The 23633-nt window shown below is 46.1% G+C and overlaps 2 protein-coding genes across 5 annotated transcripts in view; one reads left to right on the plus strand and one right to left on the minus strand.

Moving 5' to 3' along the window:
- The window catches only part of LOC134603017 (DNA-directed DNA/RNA polymerase mu-like), a 77778-nt gene that overhangs the window by 49071 nt on the left and 5074 nt on the right, over positions 1-23633 (plus strand). The gene's annotated exons all lie outside the window — the stretch shown is intronic.
- On the minus strand, positions 6964-9743 carry LOC134601126 (histone H2A.V). The gene is made up of 5 exons (XM_063445560.1): positions 9597-9743; positions 7935-8012; positions 7718-7831; positions 7476-7605; positions 6964-7318 (listed from the first exon to the last, which is right to left on the minus strand). Exons 1-5 carry the CDS (start codon positions 9597-9599, stop codon positions 7257-7259), a joined length of 387 nt encoding a protein of 128 aa, XP_063301630.1. The 5' UTR covers positions 9600-9743; the 3' UTR covers positions 6964-7256.

Genomic DNA, 23633 nt, shown 5'->3' on the forward strand with positions numbered 1-23633 from the left:
GACACACACACACGCGCGCACACACACGGACGGGCATGCTGGCACACACGCACACACACACACACGGACAGGCATGCTGACACACGCGCGCACACACACACACGGACGGGCATGCTGACACACGCACACACACACACGGACGGGCATGCTGACACACACACGGACGGGCATGCTGACACACACACGGACGGGCATGCTGACACACACACACGCGCACACACACACGGACGGGCATGCTGACACACACGCGCGCACACACACACGGACGGGCATGCTGACACACACGCGCGCACACACACACGGACGGGCATGCTGACACACACGCGCGCACACACACACGGACGGGCATGCTGACACACACACGCGCACACACACACACACGGACGGGCATGCTGACACACACACGCGCACACACACACACACGGACGGGCATGCTGACACACACACGCGCACACACACACACGCGGACGGGCATGCTGACACACACACGCGCACACACACACACACGGACGGGCATGCTGACACACACACACGCGCGCACACACACACACACACACACGGACGGGCATGCTGACACACACACGGACGGGCATGCTGACACACGCGCACACACACACGGACGGGCATGCTGACACACGCGCACACACATGCTACATTTAGCCACTCTCCAGGTTCTTACCTTTTCCTGGAGGGTGTTTTCCCTGAGGTCCAGTGGCAGGCTGAGGCAGTTGGGAGTTATCTTCTAGAATTCCCCTTCTCCCTGACTTCCTCCTCCCGTGCAGTTCTGATATCCGGTGGGAGGAAGTGACGCGCGACATTTATTACCTCCCAGACGGCTGCCGAACAGGAAGGTATCCTGCAGACACATGCTCACCGGGTGTCCCTTAGTGAAAGTGCCACCTGGGGGGCCCTCTTCAATGTGCGGGCCGGTGCGGCTCTGTGCAGCCGCACTGCTGGGTCCATGGGGGCTGCGCAATTCACAGGGCCCCTTTTGCCCCGCGTTAAAGACGGTCCTGGCTTTGCCAGTTGCTCAGCACTGATCACACTGTAAAGGCATTTAATTTTTTGTGTGATAGGGATATATATTTCTTTCTGTTATAGCCTAGAATTCCCTTTACTAATATCCGTACTGATATTGGCAGAGGGGAACCTCTTGGGATTAAGATTACATTAGGGATTAATATTAGCTTTTAGATAAATATTAGGTCTATGTTTAGAACTAGGTTTAGAATTCATTTTAGGATTAGGACCAGCAAGAGTATCAGTTTGCTGAAATTAGCAAGGTAATTCCTCTGCTGACATCCGCAGACGTAAGGGTTAGGCATAGGTTTAGGGTATAGATTAGGGTGTGGTTTATAATTGGGGTTAGATTTGGCAGTTGGTTTAGAATTAGGGTTTGGTTTAGGATTTGTGATAGGATTAAGATTACTTTGCAAAGGTATACATTTGGGTTCTTGCTGTACTCAATAATTTTTTTCTGAGTACAGTTAAGATAATTACAGTGGAACAAAAGCGCTAAATTGCAATGTGCATGTACAAAAATATAATAGCATAAACTTCAAAAGAAATTGGTGCTAAAATGGCTACATAATAAGGCTCAAAATATCCCATATGACAGAACAAGTGCTGTCTACTTTCACAAATGCTATTCATTTATGAGGTAATTGACAAACTGCTACAATGCCCCCCAAATGAGTAATAGACCTATCAAAATTCTAACTGTAAAAACTGAAATAGGTATCCAAGTTTGTATGTTAAAAATCATATATATTTAGCAGAGATTGGCAGTTAAAGTACTTGTTTTCTGTGATGGCTAATAAACTTAGAAGACAAACATACCAAATTCTGAAATCACTAAACATTTAATTGTATTTTGTTACTTGAATCTATGAAAAAACTGAAATCCTAGACATATAATATACCAGTGATGGCAAACCTATGGCACGTTTGCCACAGCTGGCAAACCGAGTATTCACCACGAGGCTAACAAGGCATTTGCCTTGGGCAGCACTGCCTTATTAGCCTTGTGTCCTGAGGGCCCAAGAACTGTCCAGCTGGCCACCTTTCGGCCCCTCACGAGGCATGCGGAAGCTTCTATTGCGAGCTTGCGGCGAGGGAGTGCTGTAGCCTGAGCTCTTATTGCTCACGTGCCACTAAGTGATACCGGGAGCCGGAATATGACGTCAGACTGGCTCCTAGCATCACTAAGCGGCACGCGAGGGAACAAAGCAGGAAGATCAGAGCTCCCTCGCTGACTACTCTGCCAGTTCGCCCCATGCCTGCCTGTCCAGCAGCACAAGCAGCCCCACTGGACAATGCAGTGTTTGTGTAGTGTGTGTATAGTGAGTATAGTGAATGCAGTGAGTGTTTGTATAGTGTGTGTGTGTATATAGTGAATGCAGTATGTTGGTGTAGTGTGTATTTAATGAATGCAGTGTGTGTGTGTGTGTGTGTGTGTGTATATATATAATGAATACAGAGTATGTTTATGTAAGTATGTAATGTGTGTAAAATTGGGGGGGGAGGGACATTTTTTTTTTTTTTATATTTAATTTTAAAAAATGTTGTTTTAGTCCCACCTCCCTGCTTCTTACCTGGCCACGGTGGGGGGGATATTGTATTCCCTGGGGGGCCCGCAGCGGTCCTGGAGGGCCCAGCAACACTCTTACCTTGCCTTCAGTTCCCCTGTCTAACTCTTGCTGCCTGCGTGCTGCACGGAGTGTTGCCATGGTAACCCGTGTCAATGCTCGGACGGCTGCGGACTCGCGAGAGTTGGACAGGGGAGTTGAAGGGAGCTGCTGGGAAGGTAAGTAAGTGTGTGCTGGACCTTGATGGCGGCAGCTCTGGTCTGCATTATCAGCAATATCGGTATCTTTATTGGCCAATACCGATATTGCTGAAAATGCAGAATATCAGCCAGACCAAGAATCTGTCGATCCCTAGTTTGGGCACTCCGGCTCAAAAATGTTCGCCATCACTGTGATATACTGTGTAAATCAGGACCAAAAAAAAAAAGTTCATTTTGAGTTACTTTTCTTAAGCTGCATTAATTCTGCTCACATTACTATTGACAAAACTGTGAAAAAATATTGGAGGTTTTGTGCTCCCCCCAAAAAAGTTTTTTTTTTTATATATGTTAAGTCAAAAACGTTTTGTCCTTTAAAAACAGTATATAATATGTGTTGGTGCAATAGATGAGAGAGATGGAAATTGTGGTTTAACACACTTGACAAAAACAAATGAAGCTTGGTCCTTAAAAGACATGCATCTGCCCCGACTGGCATTTAACACAATTTGGATGTCTGGGGATACTGGATATCAAAGCCTATTACAGTGCCACAGCCCAATTGGTTACTACCCTTGCTGTGCCATCGCCACCTTTGTGGCTCCAGCTAGAAGACTACGTTATAAACCCCTCCTCCTCATCTCACCAATTGCTTTGGGTCCCGACCCACCCACATCCCCTATGTGACAGAGCTCCTGTACTCCCAACTGATTACCTCCGCCAAGTCCACTTCCTTGCTTCCACAGGGGACTTGGAAATCTTCAGACCCAGTCGCCGAGCTTGACTGGGTTTTCTTTGTAGCTCTTCCACCTGACTAGGCTGCAGCTCTCTCCTTCTAGGCAGGTATCCTCTTCTCTGCCTATTCCTCTGCAGTTCTCTTTCCAGGCAGGTATCCCCACCTCTGCTTGTAATATAATTAGCTGCTTGTGTCTCTCAGGCCTAGCTCTTTTGACTTTGTTACTGGGAGTACAAAGCCCTCAGCAATTCATTTAAGTCAATCAGAAAATTTAAGAGGACCAGAAGCAAGGCAGAGCTAGAAACTGAGACAGAAATCATAAAAATTACTGTACAGCAGAATTTATAACACTTAACCAAACGAAGTTTATCCGGTTCCAAGACTCCCCTACTTCTTTTCCCCTTCTTTTGTAATCGAGTAAGCTGCCTACAGATTAACCTTTGGCATTTAAAAAAATATTGTATAGTGTGCAAGTGGTAACAGACGGCTTGAAAAGCCACAACAGCATTTACAAGCATAGGCATTACAGGATGTTGAATAGCAGTGATGTTGCAGTTAAGGAGGCTGCACTTTTTTATATCATAGTATGCTAGTAAAACCTGTCTAAGATCATAGTTATACATATATCACTATAGAGAACAGAGAGTGAATAAAGTAATAAAGGTAAATAACATTGTATGCGGGTAACAGCGCCTGAGGTGTTGGGGTGGTTAGAGTGAATCTGGCAGGAGCCAATGGAATATGGGTCCTGAGGCCCTGGCCTGTGGTGGTAAGTGAACTCAGCTGAACATAGGTCTACTACTTGCAGAGAGCTGCTTAGGACATAGCATGCAGAAGTGGGATCCTAGGCATGTAGGAGGGATTACAAGATAGGAGAACTCCATAACCCCGGAGCTCCAAAAGGGCAGGGGCGAAATATATTGTGCCAGAACAAGGCAATTAATGAGTGTGAGCTATGTCAGGGGAAAGTAATGTGTACCTCGATACTGGCTCGCATGAGTGAGGTGACCAGCAGAGCGGTGAAATGTCCATGGTAACAACTTAAGATGTAGTGAACTAGAACATAATATACAGCAGATTTTGAGGAGTCCTTAAGTAACGTTCCAGTCTTCAACTGGGTCCATGCTTTATTTTTACATAAAATTGACCTCACCCAAACCCCACTTTATCCCCATCATATCCTACTTAGCTAAATAAAAGAGGACAACTTGAGCCATTTTATATTAACTACGTCTTTTCATTTATCCATTTAAGCCACAATTGTGTTGTGTACCATTCAAAATGGAAGACCCCCTTACCGAGTACCAGTGATCACTTGCCTTTGGAGACCTCATGATGCCTAATTATTTTGTTGTCTTACAGCTTTTGTAATTGGTCACCAGGTGTATACATGCCAACATACACTGTACGTCTTTATAGAACCCTTAAAAGCTGGTTTTGTTATGTCAGTGGTGTTTAAAGGGGTTAAACTCACTCCTGTTTAATTTGATAGTAATGTTTATTTAAATGTGTTAGAATTGTGCCATTTTGCAAGGATTACATGATTTGTTTTAAAAGTATTCTTGGAAGAAGTTATGTAGGAGAGTTGGTTTGTCACTTTTGAATACACTTTGACAGGTGTAAATTTGCATAATATGCCCTAGGCTTACCATCCATGAATCAATTTGATGACTGAACACATTGAGACAGACATTTTGTTTTGCTTCATTTATTAAGTCACTTCTCTAGTTTTGGGTTGTGCTTCCTTTTTAAAAAAAACTTGCATCATTTGCAAAGCTGTTTTGGCCTTTACAATTCTAGGGAAGGAATGCCAGGGCACCCACATCCATCAGTGTTATGGGGAACAGACATTTCCCACAATTGAGTTATGGAGGTGAGTTTGCTTTGTACCCCGTCTCCCTGACCCCATTAAATGCTAATGAAGAATTTAACGTGATGAGGGATTTAAGAACTGTAATTTGTCAATCCACACAGGTCTACCTGTAATCGTTTAGTTAACTGTGATAGATGATTTTTAAGTACAGCCTAAACCCAAAGTTATTTTAAAATGTACAACATAAATGGTGCAAGTATGTGTAATCAGACTTGAATAATATAGCAAATGATGTTCGTTGCTTGACATGTACTGTTTTTTTTTTTTTTTTTGCATACAGTGTTAGTTCACGATGGTGACTTACAACACAGACCCTACATAATTAGTCCTAATGTGCGTGCAATACATCTGTCTTGTGCACAAATCCTTTCCACCTATGATGTTAGTATCAGATGAAAAGGATTTGTGCACATGTCTACATCTCAGTGAAAAGGTTGATTACTCAACCTACTCACACAATGGTCAACTTAATTTAACAAATTGCTTCAGCTGTTAAAGGGACACTCCAGGCACCCAGACCACTTCTGCTCATTGGAGTGGTCTGGGTGCCAACTCCCACTACCCTTAACCCTGCATGTGTAATTATTGCAGTTTTTCATAAACTGCAATATTTACATTGCAGGGTTAACTCCACCTCTAGTGGCTGTCTATTAGACAGCCACTAGAGGTCACTTCCTGGGTTCTAGCACAGGTTTCCTGTGCTAGAGCGTCGCTGGACGTCCTCACACTGTGTGAGGACCTCCAGCGTCGCTCAAAACCCCATAGGAAAGCATTGAAATGATTTTTCAATGCTTTCCTATGGGGAGACGTAATGCGCGGCATTTCCGCGCATGCGCATTAGGTCTCCTCGGCCGGTGAGCGAGATTAGTCTCGCCCACCGGCCGACTTAATCATTAGGAGGAGCGTCGCGGAGGCAGCGGCGAGGGACATCGCCGCTGTCCCAGGTAAGTGACTGAAGGGGTTTTCACCCCTTCAGTAACCGGGGATTGGTGGGTGGGAGGGAGAGGGACCCTCCAGTGCCAGAAAAACTGATCGTTTTTCTGGCACTGGAGTTTCCCTTTAAGTATAAATGGAGGTATTCTTGGGTCTTGCAAAAAAAAACAGAAGGACCCAAAATACTGCTTGCCTTTTTTTTTTGTAAAAGACCAAAGTGCATTCAAATATTTTGTGAGGTCCAATAGTCTGTGATGCTTAACACATTAAGAGAATTACTCTTATCCATGGAGTCTTAAGGGTCTATGTATGAAACACTCAACTGTATGGATATGCATTGCTACATTTAATTTTACATTAAATATGCTTGAATGCATTTATAAGTTTAACTATTTTATAGATGCAATTTCCCCCCCCACCAAATTCACTTAAGTGATATGGCTACAAAATCGCACGGGCCCCTACAAATTTAATAAGCTCCGTTCTATGATCACTTGTGTCAGAGCTTATTAGATTATTTGTTATGCAAATATTAATAGATTTTTTTTTAATTAAAAATTTAGGTATGGTTATCCAATAAAATTTAAAGAACATTTGAGGAATAAGCTATTGGAGAATGTCACACAGAGTCAAACGTATGTAAAAAATGGTTTATCTGTTCCATTTTTGTATAAAACACACGGGAGAAACCTAGCCAATCAACACACAGATTTCAGTCACATGACTCAAAGAACTTTTCTGTGAAACTTTACCTAAACAACATACAAATGTTCTCAAATCTACACTCTGGTGTCTATGCTCTTCCATTTAACTAGTTCTTTAAAAAAAAATTAAATGAAAATAAACAAAACAAATTCCACATATCCCCATTTTTTTTTCTTCTGTCCCAGTTACAGTACAATAGTAGAGGGCAGCAGGACACTGATTCCTTATGCAGTTTTCTGCTGTCCCTTTTTTCCAATCAGCGATTTGTGGATGTGGGGAATGACACCTAGAAAAGAGAATATATTAAGTCATGGATCAAGTGTGACCAAGTGTTTTTAGTATGTGTGTTGCTTCAGCCCCTCCCATGCCTTAAAACTGTGAAACTTAAGTCAAGATCCAATGTATTAAATACAACTGAGAATATACATAGCAAAGATATATACCTCCTCCGGCAATGGTTGCCTTGATGAGAGAGTCCAACTCTTCATCTCCACGGATGGCTAGCTGCAAGTGACGAGGAGTGATACGCTTCACCTTTAGATCTTTGGAGGCATTTCCTGCCAGCTCCAAAACCTATAAGGTATTAAAACCGTTAAATGTATCTTTAGATACTGCTAGATTTTTTTTGCGAATATGAATTCAAACTGTGACTAAATGCACTTTGGCATTGCCCGTAAGCACATACTTCGGCAGTGAGATATTCCAGAATTGCAGCACTGTATACAGCTGCTGTAGCACCAACACGTCCATGGCTTGTAGTACGGGTCTTCAAGTGTCTGTGGATACGGCCCACTGGAAACTACAAAATAAAGCGCAAAAGTTTGCCTATAGAGTGCATTTTTAGACTATTCGCTCAATTACCAAGAATTGCATGCAATCTAGAAATAAAAACACATATTTACCTGCAAGCCTGCTCTTTGGGAGCGAGATACAGCTTTGGCCTTAGCCTTCCCGCTATCTTTGCCAGCCTTACCACCAGCCTATTAAGAAGAAGAATTGTTTTTTTTACACTAAAGGCAGTCTCCCAGTATATGCAGTTACACAGAACAGCCAGGGAATAACATATTAGTAACAACTGTAAACCTTTGGGGGCAGAGATATACAGTTGTGTGTGCAACATATGAATTGTACATTACTAACATACCAAAAGTAAATGTAGGTTATAAAATTCTAATTTGTTTTTAATTCAGCAATATGCAAATAGTTTAAAGATTTAAAACTAACCACTACAATTTAATGTGTGTTGTTGGTATTACACGCTAAAGTTTGTGAACCATAGCCAGATTTTAGTAAGATTTTAAAGTGTTTGTTGTAACTGTTTGAAACATCCTGATGACAGGGTTTTTATACAGAATTTGGTAGTATGAGTAAAACTTGGCACGTTTTAGAAAGAAGCATGTCTCTCTAGCCGATAAAGGTCAGAGTATGAAACAGCTGATAGTCCATATCTCGGACCGTGCACAGAGAAGAAAGACAGCTTGCAGTATTGGGATAGCATTTCCCCCTGTAGTAAAATGCTCTGTGAACCTTGTGATCTGCCTCTCTGCTCAGTGTGTTGCCCGAGATGTGTGATAGGTCCAGTCTGAGTTTCAGGTCATTACATCGTGGTGAGCTCCTCCTGTCAGACTGTGAGGGCCCCCTCCTGTCAGTGTGTGCGGGGTCAGGCTGTGAGACCCCCCTCATGTCAGTGTGTGCGGGGTCAGATTGTGAGCCCCCCCCACCTCCTGTCAGTGTGTGCGGGGTCAGGCTGTGAGCCCCCCTCCTGTCAGTGTGTGCGGGGTCAGGCTGTGAGCCCCCCTCCTTTCAGTGTGTGCGGGGTCAGATTGTGAGCCCCCCCTCCTGTCAGTATGTGCGGGGTCAGACAGACCCCCCACCTCCTGTCAGTGTGTGCGGGGTCAGGCTGTGAGACCCCCCTCCTGTCAGTGTGTGCGGGGTCAGGCTGTGAGCCCCCCTCCTTTCAGTGTGTGCGGGGTCAGATTGTGAGCCCCCCCTCCTGTCAGTATGTGCGGGGTCAGACAGACCCCCCCACCTCCTGTCAGTGTGTGCGGGGTCAGGCTGTGAGCCCCCCCCCCCCCTCCTGTCAGTATGTGCGGGGTCAGACAGACCCCCCACCTCCTGTCAGTGTGTGCGGGGTCAGGCTGTGAGACCCCCCCTCCTGTCAGTGTGTGCGGGGTCAGGCTGTGAGACCCCCCTCCTGTCAGTGTGTGCGGGGTCAGACTGTGAGCCCTGTCATCCTGCACACTGTGGGTCCGGGTGCCCGTGGTGACAGCCCGCAGACAGGTCATGCCCCCCGCAGTGACAGTGCTATTCAGTCTCCCCCCCCCCCCGCTGCGGCACGACTTGGTTTCCGGACGGAGCCGCCGCCGTCACCCGGTGCTGTGAGAGCTGTCCCCGGGTGCGGTGACGCCTTTTATCAGTGTGTGATTATCCGCTCCGCTCCCCTGTCAGCCGGTCTGAGGTTTCCCGCCATTTCATTTGCCGAGGAATCAGCAGGGGTCTCTGTCGCTGTGCTCGGACAGTGATATAATTCTAAGGGTGTGCTCTACTCCGTGCGAGCTATTTACCATGTTCCGGAGGTCCGAGCGTCGCCGTGAGGAATTCCGTTAGAAGTTGCCCAGTAACTACGCTCCGCTCTGCCGCCGGTACCGCGCACTCCTAGCCTCACACACACAATAACCCCCCCTGCCCGTCAGGCCCGAGCGAGAGGACATGCTATAGCCAATCATGGCGCGCCTTCCTGGTTTGAAACTGCGTGCTGGCCAATCAGCCGCCTTCTTCTTCCCAAGGTGCCTGCTGTTTCCCCGCCCACGTCACTTAACGGCTGTTTCCCTCCCATGGCCCCTCAGCTTTCTTTTGCACACGGCACTGAAAGTGTGGGCGTATTTACTGCGCGTCAGCGGGAGAAGCTGGCCCAATCAGGACGGAGCGTTGCTTGTGATTGCTAACGATCATTGGTCGAAATACTCTTGCGTTGTTTGGATTAGAAGCGCGTATACCCATGATGGACAGGCCGAATATCCAATAGGATGAATGGCTTCTGTGTATGGGCTCACCCTGTGCTTCCCGCCTTCTTATTCTTGTTTGCTTTGGGAAAGAGATAAAATGGCTGCGGTTCTTCCTAATAGTGAGATTATACAACAATTCAATGACACGGGGGGGGGGGGGGGTCACTCCTTTCCAGTTATGGAATAGTACAATTAGCAAGAACTTATAGCGAACCGAGCCATTTTATTTACTTACCATCGTAAGGGCAAGCCTGTATTTGTATTTTATTAGCTCTTTTTCTATTTTACAGTGGTTGGTTTATTTTTCATCCTCTCTCTTTACTCAGTTATAAATACAATTGACATGGAATTAAAGTGGTGGGTTTTGCAGGCTAAGGTTACCAACAGTGGGCTTTCTAGATAAGTAGGTACATATTTATAAGTTTAATTTAAATGCCCGGTGTTGGTAAAAGTAGTACATAACAATAAATACATGCTTATTCGTTAAACCAGGTGTTGGGAATTGGCCAAATTGCCTCTGTACCTGAAGTATACAACCCTTGCTAGTTTGTTCTATAGAGGCATACCCCCACTTTACGTACACTCACGAGAACAAGAACAGACATACCCGCGAGTGTACGTACCGGTGTCTCGCAAGTACAGACATTCCCGCGCCTCTTCTGTCAATGAGGGAACAGGAAATGGCAGGTTCTATTCTCGCCCGGAGCAGCTCAGTTTAGTGTCTTTGGGGCAAGAAGTTTTCACACCTTCTGACATGTCACAGTGTGGTGGAATCTCGGTAAAAATAAATTTAGTAGGCCGAGATTACCACGTGGCATGTGTACGTGCATATGCTGACGTATCGATCAGTTGGTTGCACGAGGCAAGATACGATCAGCAGTGTACGGAGCATGTGCAAGAATACAGGATATAGTATTCCCCCTCCTCCATTGTGCTGGACAAGCCATGCGGTCAAACAGGAAGTTAATTCTTATTTGTATTGATTGGTTAAGAGAATGTGCGGGTGGAGCTTAATATGGGAGGAGTTATATGCCTATATAAGGAGCCTGCACTATTGTCCGGGGCTCAGAACTTGCTGTATTTTGGTGACATTAGTCCCTCTGAGTCCCGATCGGTGATCCAATAAAGAATCTCTTCCTTCCTGAAGAAACCTGTGTCCATCTCTCTGTGCTTGGCTTCCGTCAGTTTCTCCGGTATCATTTGGTGCATTGGCCGGGAAGCTCATCGTTCAACGGTAGCTGAGAGGCAGAGGCGTGAGACGGTCTATCTTTGCCCACGTTCTCTACGGCTGCACCCCTGAACTTCTGCGTGGACCTCCCTTCGTCTCGGCGCCACTGGTCTGTTGTCCAGGAGATCATCGGCCTCTACGTGAGAAGTGCTGGGGTGTCCCCGTCGATGAGTGTGAACTCAGGTTCAGGAACGAGGAGGTAAGACAACTGCTGTTTTAGACGGCAGGACCCGCTAGGGGTATACCGATTGTGCGGTAGGCCCAAAGGGGTTTTTGAATCTGTATCTGCCCCCTCTGTCGGAGGGAAGGAGCGAAGGCGCACCGCTCGATCGAACGCTCTTTAGTCAGACCGTTTGATTTGGTTAGTCAGGCGGGGTCCTGGTGTAAATAGCCCTAGCCGGACACCGGTGTCTTGTCTAGACTAGCGTTCTAGGGTGTATATTACGTTCGCTAGGTCGGAGGGACCGGGAGACTAAGCGGCGCCTGTGTAAATTCGGTTCGCTAGTTCTCATCCTATCTGGGCTAAGTGGGAAGGCGTGTAAATTTGGAACCCACTAGACTTTTGATAGTACGACTAAGAGGCGCCTGTGTAAATTCGGTTCTCTAGCTCGTTGTATAGTGCGACTAAGAGGCGCCTGTGTAAATTCGGTTCTCTAGCTCGCTATATATGTGGTGATTGGGCAGTGTGGCTAACCAAAACGGGTGTATATAGTTTTAGGTAGTCCATTCAAGGTACTGGCCAATAGTTTAGTTGGGAATTGTAAATGTGTTAACGATTGTTTTAGTAAAGTGTATATCTTGTTAGATAGCGCGAGCTCAGCCGTCTAGCGAGAGTGTTAATAGTGTGTTGCTGTATTATAGTGCACGGTACCATAACCCTGTATATTTACTGACATTGTATAATAAGTACTAATCATTGTCGTCAATTGCATGTTTTAACACCATAACCACTAATAATTGTATTGTGACCTTAACTTGTACTTTGACCTATGCTAACCGTACTGTAACCGCTATTTGTAAAAGACGATGTTACTGGGGTGTGTTATAGACGGGTAATTCGTATATAGAGAATTATAGCGTGGGTGACTGTATAGTTACGCCAAAGGGCATAATATTGATTATATAGTGACTGGTGTAGCAGCTGTGTGTGTACGGGAATTCCCTGAGTGTTTATTGTGTTATTGTGTACGTTTCACTTGGTAACCGTACCACGTGGTGCTGTTGCCAGAGGAAACGGGTGTGACTGTTGAATAGTACGCGTGTATAGTAATCGTTGTCGACGACGTTCCATTGTTAAATATGGGTGCGTCGCAGTCAACGATTCCGGATCCCTTAGGATGTATGGTTAAGAATTTTAAAAAGGGATTTAAGGTTTGTGATTTTGGGGTTAAGATGTCTTCTGTGCGTTTAGTTACTTTGTGCACTAGGGAGTGGCCTACTTTGGTTGCGGCATGGCCGCCACGTGGCAGTTTGGATCTAACTCTGGTACAGCGCTTACACGTGGCTGTATCAGGTAGGCCTGAACTTTACGGCCAGTTTCCTTATATTGACTGTTGGAGACAGGCCGTAAATGACTCGCCAAAATGGCTCCAGACATGCCACGAGGAGCAGTGTCGCCTCATGGTAGCTAGGACTTGTTCGTCCACTAGGACTGGTGTTAGGCCCATTTTGGACACGCCCCCTGAGTCCGAGATCCCTTTGCCGCCCCCTTACTTTCCGTTAAGAGGAAGTGACGCAAACGCAGGAAGTCCTGCACCCCTCCCCTCATTACCCTCATCCACTTCCGCTTCCTCCTCCAGTACAGGATCCACACCCCCTCGTACTAAATCTCCCCTTCCGGAACCAGAACCCACCCCCATTAAAAACGAATATCCTGATTTGGCGCCACTTCAGACTTCCGGTCAAGCTTCATCTAGCTCGGCTCGAAGTGTTCTATTTACCACCTTTTCCCAAAACCAACCTCCCACATCCCCATACCCTATCTCTCCCCGACCGGAACCCATGACTGACGCCTCCCTACGTAGCCCCATCCAAACCCGACAGTTGACTGGTGCCCAACAATTAAAGCACTATCAGATGCCTCTTCGCCTAAATCCCGGGTCAGCTTATATTGATGCCGCAGGTCAAATGGCACACGCTGACCCAGTCTTCGTATATGTCCCATTTACCACTACCGACCTTTTAAACTGGAAGACCCACAATTCCTCGTATACTGAGAAACCACAAGCCATGACTGATCTGTTCACCTCAATAGTACAGACGCATAATCCAACATGGGCTGATTGCCAGCAGTTACTAATGACTTTATTTAACAATGAGGAAAGGACAAGAATAAATCAAGCAGCCATTAAAGCATTAGAAGATAGAGCCCGTGCTTTGAACCAAGCTAATCCAGCAGCATGGGCCGCAACACACTATCCCAATACCGATCCCGATTGGAACGTAAATGGTGCTGATATGGTTCAACTCAGAGCCTATAGAGACGCTATAATTGCTGGCATGAAAGCAGGAGGAAAGAAAGCCATTAACATGTCGAAGACAGTTGAGGTGATTCAGAAAAGCGATGAAGCGCCCAGTGTCTTTTATGACCGATTATTGGAGGCGTACCGCTTGTACACCCCCTTTAATCCGGAAGACGCAGACAATTCCCGAATGGTTAACTCCGCCTTTGTCAGCCAAGCATACGGAGATATTAAGCGCAAGCTACAAAAGTTAGAAGGGTTTGCAGGTATGTCCATCACCCAACTAATGGAGGTAGCAAATAAGGTCTATATGAACAGGGATACAGAAAGTAAGAAAGAGGAGGAGCGCAAGATGCGTAAAAAGGCTGATATGCTAGCGGTAGCAATCGCAGGCGTAGATAAACGGGGCCCAGATAGAGGCAATAATAGATGGAGTAGGGAGCCTTTGAGTAGGGATCAGTGCGCGTATTGCAAGGAAGAAGGGCATTGGAGGAACGAATGTCCGCAAAGAGAGCAGTACGAGAGAGACCTACCCAGGGCAGGCTACGGAAATTTTAGAGGCAGAGCGAGAGGTAGAGGAGGCCCCGGAGGGAGTAATGGTTATAGAGGGAGTAATGGGAACAGAGGAAGTGTTAGGGAAGACAGGTATATTCCAGCAGCGCAAAGGTCCCGCGATAGAGAAGGTAGGGACTTCGTAGGATTGGCTGACACGGTCATGGAGGACTATTGATACCGACCGGGCTCCATCCCCCTTGGTCGAGCGGAGCCTATGGTCGATGTATCAATAGGGGGGAAAAGGAGTGCGTTCATGATCGACACTGGTGCCGAACATTCAGTGGTGACTAATCTAGTTGCTCCTCCATCTGGAAGGACTATTACTGTGATAGGAGCAACTGGAAGAAGTGCTGAAAGACCGGTTCTTAAAAGTCGACTCTGTACATTGGGAGGCCACGTAGTAAAACACCAATTCCTTTATATGCCTGAATGTCCAGTCCAACTGCTGGGACGTGATATGCTATCAAAATTACAAGCGCAGATTACGTTCCTACCAAATGGAACAACATCTTTAAAGTTTAATGGACCTTCAGGTATTATGACTTTATCCGTACCAAAGGAAGAAGAGTGGCGACTTTATACAGTGTTGACTAGCCAAAACCCTAGGAGTGATGAGACATTGTTTAACATACCAGGAGTTTGGGCAGAGAACAACCCACCAGGACTGGCCCGCAATATTCCACCTATAAAAATTGAACTGAAACTTGGGGTTTATCCAGTGAGCCTAAGACAATACCACATCCCACAGAAGGCTAAGAAGAACATCCAATCCTATCTGGATAAGTTCATACGGTATGGTATCCTAAAATTCTGTACTTCCCCCTGGAACACCCCATTGCTGCCTGTTCAAAAGCCCGGTACAGATGAGTATCGACCTGTACAGGACTTAAGAGCAGTCAATGATGCGGTTGTTAGTATACATCCAGTTGTACCCAATCCATATAACCTGCTTGCTTTAATTCCGGGCGGGGCTACTTACTTCACAGTCTTAGATCTCAAAGATGCCTTCTTTTGCCTCCGAATTGCCGCAGAAAGTCAATGTATTTTCGCTTTTCAATGGGAGAACGCTGTAACGGGCTCAAAACGCCAAATGACTTGGACAAGACTGCCCCAAGGGTTTAAAAATTCACCTACCCTATTTGGTTCAGCCCTAAGTCAAGATTTATTGGATTTCGAGTCTATCCCAGGAGAATGTGTATTGTTACAATATGTAGATGACTTGTTGATAGCAGCAGTTACAAAAGAAAAATGTCAGCAAGCAACGCACGATCTACTACATATTCTCTGGAAGGCAGGATACAAGGTGTCTAGAAAGAAGGCTCAGTTGTGTTTGCCAACTGTCAAGTATCTAGGATTCCATATCTCTGAAGGTCAAAGGATTATGGGGCCAGAGAGAAAAGAAGCTGTCTGCCAAATACCAATACCCAAGAATAGAAGACAAGTGCGAGAATTCTTGGGGGCAGCAGGCTTCTGTAGGATATGGATTCCCAGCTATGCGATACTAGCAAAACCTCTGTACGCAGCCATCAAAGGTACAGAGCACGACCCCTTCTTATGGACCCAAGAACAGCAAACGGCATTTGAAGATGTGAAGAAGGCTTTGATGAGTGCCCCAGCATTAGGTCTACCTGATCACACACGACCATTCTACTTATATGTACACGAGCAAAGAAGAATGGCTGTGGGAGTATTGACACAGTACTTGGGATCATGGCAAAGACCTGTTGCCTACATGTCTAAGCAATTGGATGCAGTGGCCAGCGGACTTCCACCTTGTCTAAGAGCCGTAGCTGCAGCCGCCCTGCTAGTAGCTGAAGCCGATAAACTCACTCTGGGTCAAGAACTTTATGTACGAGTCCCACATGCAGTACAGACGTTGTTGGATTACAAAGGAAATCATTGGTTTAGTAACAGCCGTATGACCAAGTATCAAGCAATGTTGTGTGAAAACCCAAGAGTGCATTTAGAGACTGTAAACACCTTAAATCCAGCTACCCTTTTGCCACAACCTACTGAAAGTCAACATGATTGTTTGGAAGTAATGGATGAAGTATTCTCAAGTAGACCAGATCTTCGTGATTTTCCCATCCAGAACCCCGATGTTCAATATTATACCGACGGCAGTAGTTATGTGAAAGAAGGGATCCGCTATGCAGGATATGCAGTAACAACAATAGACAAGGTGATAGAAGCTCGGCCACTGGCGAAAGGAACATCAGCACAAAAGGCAGAATTAATAGCACTAACACGAGCGTTACAATTGGCTGAAGGTTTAAGAGTAAATATCTATACGGACTCTAAGTATGCGTTTTTAACCACTCATGCCCACGGAGCTCTGTATAAAGAAAGAGGACTACTGAATTCAGAAGGCAAAGAAATCAAGTACGCAGCTGAAATCCTACAACTATTGGAAGCAGTGTGGGAGCCGAAAGAAGTCGGTATTATACATTGTCGAGCGCATCTGAGAGGAGATGGTGATGTAACCAAGGGAAATCGGATGGCAGATAGTGCAGCTAAGCGTGCTGCTGAATCAGGAAGACAGGAGTATGTGGGGCATATAGCTGCTCTAATACCAACCCCACTGTCTCAATGGACTCCAGTTTATACAACTCAAGAAGAGGAGTGGTTAAAGACTGAACCGGGAAAGTATCTGGAGAACAAGTGGTATCAGCTAGAAGATGGAAGAATAGTTATACCAGCATCGCTAGCGGTAGAAATTGTCCAAAATTATCACAACGGGACACATTCTGGGAGAGACAGTACTGAAGAATCTCTCAGAAAACATTTCTACATACCAAGATTGTCCAACTTGACTCAGGCCATTGTACGCAGATGTGTAACGTGTGCTAAGAATAATGCAAGACAAGGACCAGTAAAGCCACCAGGAGTCCAGTTTATGGGGGGACTCCCCATGTCCGATCTACAAATAGACTTTACAGTGATGCCTAAATCGGGTGGACATCGTTACCTGCTGGTAATTGTGTGCACCTATTCAGGCTGGGTAGAAGCATGTCCTACTCGTACCGAGAAAGCAGGAGAAGTTGTGAGATTCCTGCTACGAGAAATAATACCCCGATATGGACTACCCTGTTCTATAGGATCGGACAATGGTCCAGCTTTTGTTCACCAGTGCCTACAACAACTGACTCATATGCTTGGTATAAAGTGGAGGCTTCATACTGCATATAGACCCCAGAGTTCTGGTAAGGTAGAGAGAATGAATAGAACTATAAAGAACCAGTTGGCTAAAATGTGTCAGGAAACCCAACTTAAGTGGAACGTTCTCTTACCTATAGCTCTATTGCGAATCCGCAGTACCCCTACCAGAAGGATGGGCCTCTCTCCTTTTGAAATTATGTATGGGCGACCACCTCCCGTACTTGGTAACTTAAGGGGGGACTTGAGTCAGTTGGGAGAAGGAATTACCCGGCAGCAGGTTGTAGAGTTGGGTAAGACTATGGAGGAGGTACAGAAATGGGTACAAGATAGATTACCTGTGAATATTTATCCCCCTGTTCATAATTATCATCCAGGAGACCAAGTGTGGATTAAAGAGTGGAATAATGTACCGTTAGGGCCCAAGTGGAGAGGTCCTTATGTTGTTCTTTTGTCTACCCCTACAGCGATAAAAGTAGCAGAAGTGACTCCGTGGATACATCACTCCAGGGTTAAACCAGCAGCAGTCGATTCTTGGCAAGTTACAGCAGATCCAGAGAATCCCTGCAAGATCCGGTTGAAACGCACTACTCAGTCGGAGTAACGAGGAATTATTGTGGATTACAAATTTTATTGTTACAGGTGTAAGTGAGAAGGCCATAATAAAGCCTGTCCTCTTACCATCACATAGTGTATAAGCCAGGAAAGTCTCGAAGGGACACCTGTGAAGACGAGCAGAACTCCATTCCCTGCAGCCCTCACATCCTGGAAGCTGAGGTTCCATCGCACGGACGAAGACTGAGGATGACGGCGAAAGATGTGCTTTTGATTGTGTTTATTTACATGTGTTTTTATATTCAGGAAGGTAGAGGTACCGACACTCCTAGCTGTGAGGTATGCATTAAGACTACGAGAACAGGTAACCATATTTCCCAAACCCTAATTTGGCATTCACAATACGAATGTAAAGGAGATGTATCAAGATGTAGATACTTAAATATAGACTATAGTGTATGCCATTTAGGAGTAGGAGAACCTAAGTGCTTCAGTCCGGAGTATCAGCCTCGTACAATTTGGTTGACTCTCAGGAATGGAGATCCTCAGGGGACCCTAATTAATAAGACGGTGTTAGAATCCGTATATTCTTCGGGTGTTCTGCTATTTGATGCATGTAAGGCGATATCAAGTGGTAGAAAGCCGTGGAATGTATGTGGGGATCTTAGATGGGAGAGGACGTATGGATCTAACGATAAATATATTTGTCCCAGTAGTAAAAATAAATATGTGAGTCCTAGATGCCCAAATAAAGACTATAACTTTTGCCCATATTGGTCTTGTGTGGGGTGGGCGACTTGGGGACAGACAGTAGATAAAGACATGATAGTGACTAAGTTGCCGACTAGCCCATATTGTAAGTCTATGGAATGTAACCCAGTCCATATACTTATTAATAACCCCGACAAGTTCCTAGATAAGTATGGCAATTTATTTGGGTTTCAGATATACGGGACGGGTTTAGATCCTGGGACATTATTGTTTATAGGGATAGAGACTGATACGGTATCCTCCCAGACTCATCAAGTATACCACTCCTTTTATGAAGAGATGAGTATAGATAATAAGATCCCCCATAGCGCTAAGAACCTGTTCATTGACCTAGCTGAAAGTATTGCCGGTAGTCTTAATGTTACCAACTGCTATGTGTGTGGAGGTACTAACATGGGAGACCAATGGCCATGGGAAGCAAAGGAGGTAATGTCCGGTTCTGAGGCAGTTGACCAACTAATATCTGCACCAGCCGATTATCATTTGAGTGTTAGAGGTAAATCTGAGTGGAGATTAAAGACCTCCATCATAGGTTATGTTTGCATAGCAAGGAAAGGAATAATGTATAATACTTCTGTAGGAGAATTAACTTGTCTAGGGCAAAAAGCTTATGATGATGATACAAAGAATACAACTTGGTGGTCGGCTTCAAATGTCTCAGAACCATCTAACCCGTTTGCCAGATACGCCAATTTAAAGGATGTGTGGTTTGATTTATCCATCACATCTACCTGGAGAGCCCCAGCAAATTTGTACTGGATCTGTGGTAAGAAAGCCTATTCGGAGCTGCCACAGGACTGGGAAGGGGCATGTGTGTTGGGTATGCTCAAACCATCCTTCTTCTTGTTACCGATTGAAACAGGTGAGACTTTAGGTGTTAAAGTGTATGATGTGAATCATAGGAAGAAAAGGGGACCCTTAGAGATAGGTACCTGGGAAGATAATGAATGGCCTCCCCAGCGTATCATAGATTATTATGGGCCAGCCACGTGGGCTGAGGATGGTACCTTTGGTTATAGAACCCCTATTTATATGCTCAACCGTATTATAAGATTACAGGCGGTGGTTGAGATTATCACAAATGAGACATCACAAGCTCTCAATCTTCTAGTGAAACATAATACCAGGATGAGGACAGCAGTATACCAGAATAGATTAGCCTTGGATTACCTTTTGGCAGTAGAGGGAGGTGTATGTGGGAAGTTTAACCTGAGCAATTGCTGTCTTCAAATAGACGACGAAGGGCAAGCAATAGCTGAGCTTACTAGCCATATGGTTAAACTAGCGCATGTGCCTACTCAGGTATGGAAAGGGTACAATCCAAGTAGTTGGTTTGGTAGCTGGTATGAGTGGTTTGGAGGGCTTAAGGCAGTGGTAGGTGGAGTCCTACTGATTTTACTGTTGTGTCTACTCCTACCGTGTCTTATACCCTTAGTAGTTAGGTCTGTGCAAAGCCTGATAGGAAGTATAGCAGAGAGGAAGGCTGCTGCACAGATAATGGCGATATATAAATATAGGGCTCTAGATCAGGGAGAACCAATGCAGGAAGATGAATGTTGAAGATTCACATCATAAGATAAGTCTGGTCTGGTTCAAGGTAACTTGCGGTGTAAGCAAACTAAGGTTATGTGATGCCTCAAGTAATTGTAAAATATCAAGAGGCATCAAAGGGGGGAATGTGGTGGAATCTCGGTAAAAATAAATTTAGTAGGCCGAGATTACCACGTGGCATGTGTACGTGCATATGCTGACGTATCGATCAGTTGGTTGCACGAGGCAAGATACGATCAGTAGTGTACGGAGCATGTGCAAGAATACAGGATATAGTATTCCCCCTCCTCCATTGTGCTGGACAAGCCATGCGGTCAAACAGGAAGTTAATTCTTATTTGTATTGATTGGTTAAGAGAATGTGCGGGTGGAGCTTAATATGGGAGGAGTTATATGCCTATATAAGGAGCCTGCACTATTGTCCGGGGCTCAGAACTTGCTGTATTTTGGTGACATTAGTCCCTCTGAGTCCCGATCGGTGATCCAATAAAGAATCTCTTCCTTCCTGAAGAAACCTGTGTCCATCTCTCTGTGCTTGGCTTCCGTCAGTTTCTCCGGTATCAACAGGTTAATCATCTCATTCTGTTTTTGTTTTCTGGGTTGGGTTAGGATCTGTAAACCTCAAACATATTAGGACAAATTTATAATGTCTACTCCTAGCTGAACATATATATATTTTTTCTGCCCCCACATTGTCCATATTCAGCAATCGGCTGCCATCCAGTGAAAGGGTTTACCCTGCCATTTTCTATACCTATGATTTACCGTATATACTCGAGTATAAGCAGAGTTTTTCAGCCCATTTTTTGGGCTGAAAAACCCCAACTCGGCTTATACTCGAGTCAAGGTCTGTATTATGGCAATTTGCATTGCCATAATACAGACTGGGGGGAGAGGGGGGCTGGCAGAGCTGTAACTTACCTGTCCTGCAGCTCCTGTCAGCTCTCTCCTCCTCTGCGCCGTCCGGTCAGCACCTCGGTCAGCTCCCAGTGTAAGTCTCGCGAGAGCCGCGGCTCTCGCGAGACTTACAGTGTAAGCTGACAGAAGAGCAGAACGGACGGCGCAGAGGAGGAGAGAGCTGACAGGAGCTGCAGGACAGGTAAGTTACAGCTCTGCCAGCCCCCCTCTCCCCCCCACTGAACTGCCACTGGACCACCAGGGAAGGAGAGCCCCCCTCCCTGCCATATATCAAGCAGGGAGGGGGGACGAAAAAATAAAAAAATAAAAAATAATAATAATAAAAAAAAATTAATAACAAAAAAAAGGGGTATAAGGACCACTATGGGAGGGGGGGGTATAAGGACCACTATGGGAGGGGGGGGGGTATAAGGACCACTATGGGAGGGGGGGGGGTATAAGGACCACTATGGGAGGGAGGGGGGGGTATAAGGACCACTATGGGAGGGAGGGGGGGTATAAGGACCACTATGGGAGGGAGGGGGGGTATAAGGACCACTATGGGAGGGAGGGGGGGTATAAGGACCACTATGGGAGGGAGGGGGGGTATAAGGACCACTATGGGAGGGAGGGGGGGTATAAGGACCACTATGGGAGGGAGGGGGGGTATAAGGACCACTATGGGAGGGAGGGGGGGTATAAGGACCACTATGGGAGGGAGGGGGGGTATAAGGACCACTATGGGAGGGAGGGGGGGTATAAGGACCACTATGGGAGGGAGGGGGGGTATAAGGACCACTATGGGAGGGAGGGGGGGTATAAGGACCACTATGGGAGGGAGGGGGGGTATAAGGACCACTATGGGAGGGAGGGGGGGTATAAGGACCACTATGGGAGGGAGGGGGGGTATAAGGACCACTATGGGAGGGAGGGGGGGTATAAGGACCACTATGGGAGGGAGGGGGGGTATAAGGACCACTATGGGAGGGAGGGGGGGTATAAGGACCACTATGAGAGGGAGGGGGGGTATAAGGACCACTATGGGAGGGAGGGGGGGTATAAGGACCACTATGGGAGGGAGGGGGGGTATAAGGACCACTATGGGAGGGAGGGGGGGTATAAGGACCACTATGGGAGGGAGGGGGGTTATAAGGACCACTATGGGAGGGAGGGGGGGTATAAGGACCACTATGGGAGGGAGGGGGGGATAAGGACCACTATGGGAGGGAGGGGGGATAAGGACCACTATGGGAGGGAGGGGGGTATAAGGGCCACTATGGGAGGGAGGGGGGGTATAAGGGCCACTATGGGAGGGAGGGGGGGTATAAGGACCACTATGGGAGGGAGGGGGGGTATAAGGACCACTATGGGAGGGAGGGGGGGTATAAGGACCACTATGGGAGGGGGTGGGATAAGGACCACTATGGGAGGGAGGGGGGTATAAGGACCACTATGGGAGGGAGGGGGGGGGGGTATATGGACCACTATGGGAGGGATGGGGGGGATAAGGAACACTATGGGAGGGAGAAGGGGGATAAGGACCACTATGAGAGGGAGGGGGTGGGATAAGGACCACTATGGGAGGGAAGGGGGAAGTAAGGACCACTAGGGGAGGGGAGGGTAAGGACCACTAGGGGAGGGGTGAGTCAGGACCACTGGGGGGGGGGGGGTGAAGGAACACGGGGGTGGGGAGGTAAGGACCACTGAGGGAGGAGGAGGGGAAGTCAGGACATATGGGGGGGGGAGGGGGCGGCAAAAATTTTTTTGCCTACGGCGGCAAATATCCTTGCACCGGCCCTGCACACACTGCATTCATGCACACACACACTGCACTCATACACACACACATACGCACACACTGCATTCATTATACACACACTGTAAATAAATATTCAATTAATATATTTTTTTTAGGATCTAATTTTATTTAGAAATTTACCAGTAGCTGCTGCATTTCCCACCCTAGTCTTATACTCGAGTCAATAAGTTTTCCCAGTTTTTTTGGATAAAATTAGGGGCCTCGGCTTATATTCGGGTCGGCTTATACTAGAGTATATACGGTAGCCACAATTCTGAGGATTCAAAGTTAAAAACCATAAATGCTTAAAGTGATGAAGGTGTTTCTAAACAAAGTGTGCAACTAAGCTGCTAACAAACACAAATTGGCACTGTATTGACAGAAAATGGCCCAGGGGGGCAGGTTTATTTTACTTTTCCTCTTAGTTTAAGGTTGTCAGATGAGTAAAACATCTGGAATTAGATTTTATTTTTTTTTTACTGTTTGTTTTAACTGAATAAAAGCCCACTGGAAATCTGCAGTGGCAGTATCAGTTATGCCAGTAAATTACTATTGCAATGCAGTACATGCATAGTACATTTGTTTTACATACATGCTCTGGTCCCATTGTGTACTTAAAAGTGG

Source organism: Pelobates fuscus, chromosome 3, assembly GCF_036172605.1.
Source record: "Pelobates fuscus isolate aPelFus1 chromosome 3, aPelFus1.pri, whole genome shotgun sequence".
NCBI lineage: Eukaryota > Metazoa > Chordata > Amphibia > Anura > Pelobatidae > Pelobates > Pelobates fuscus.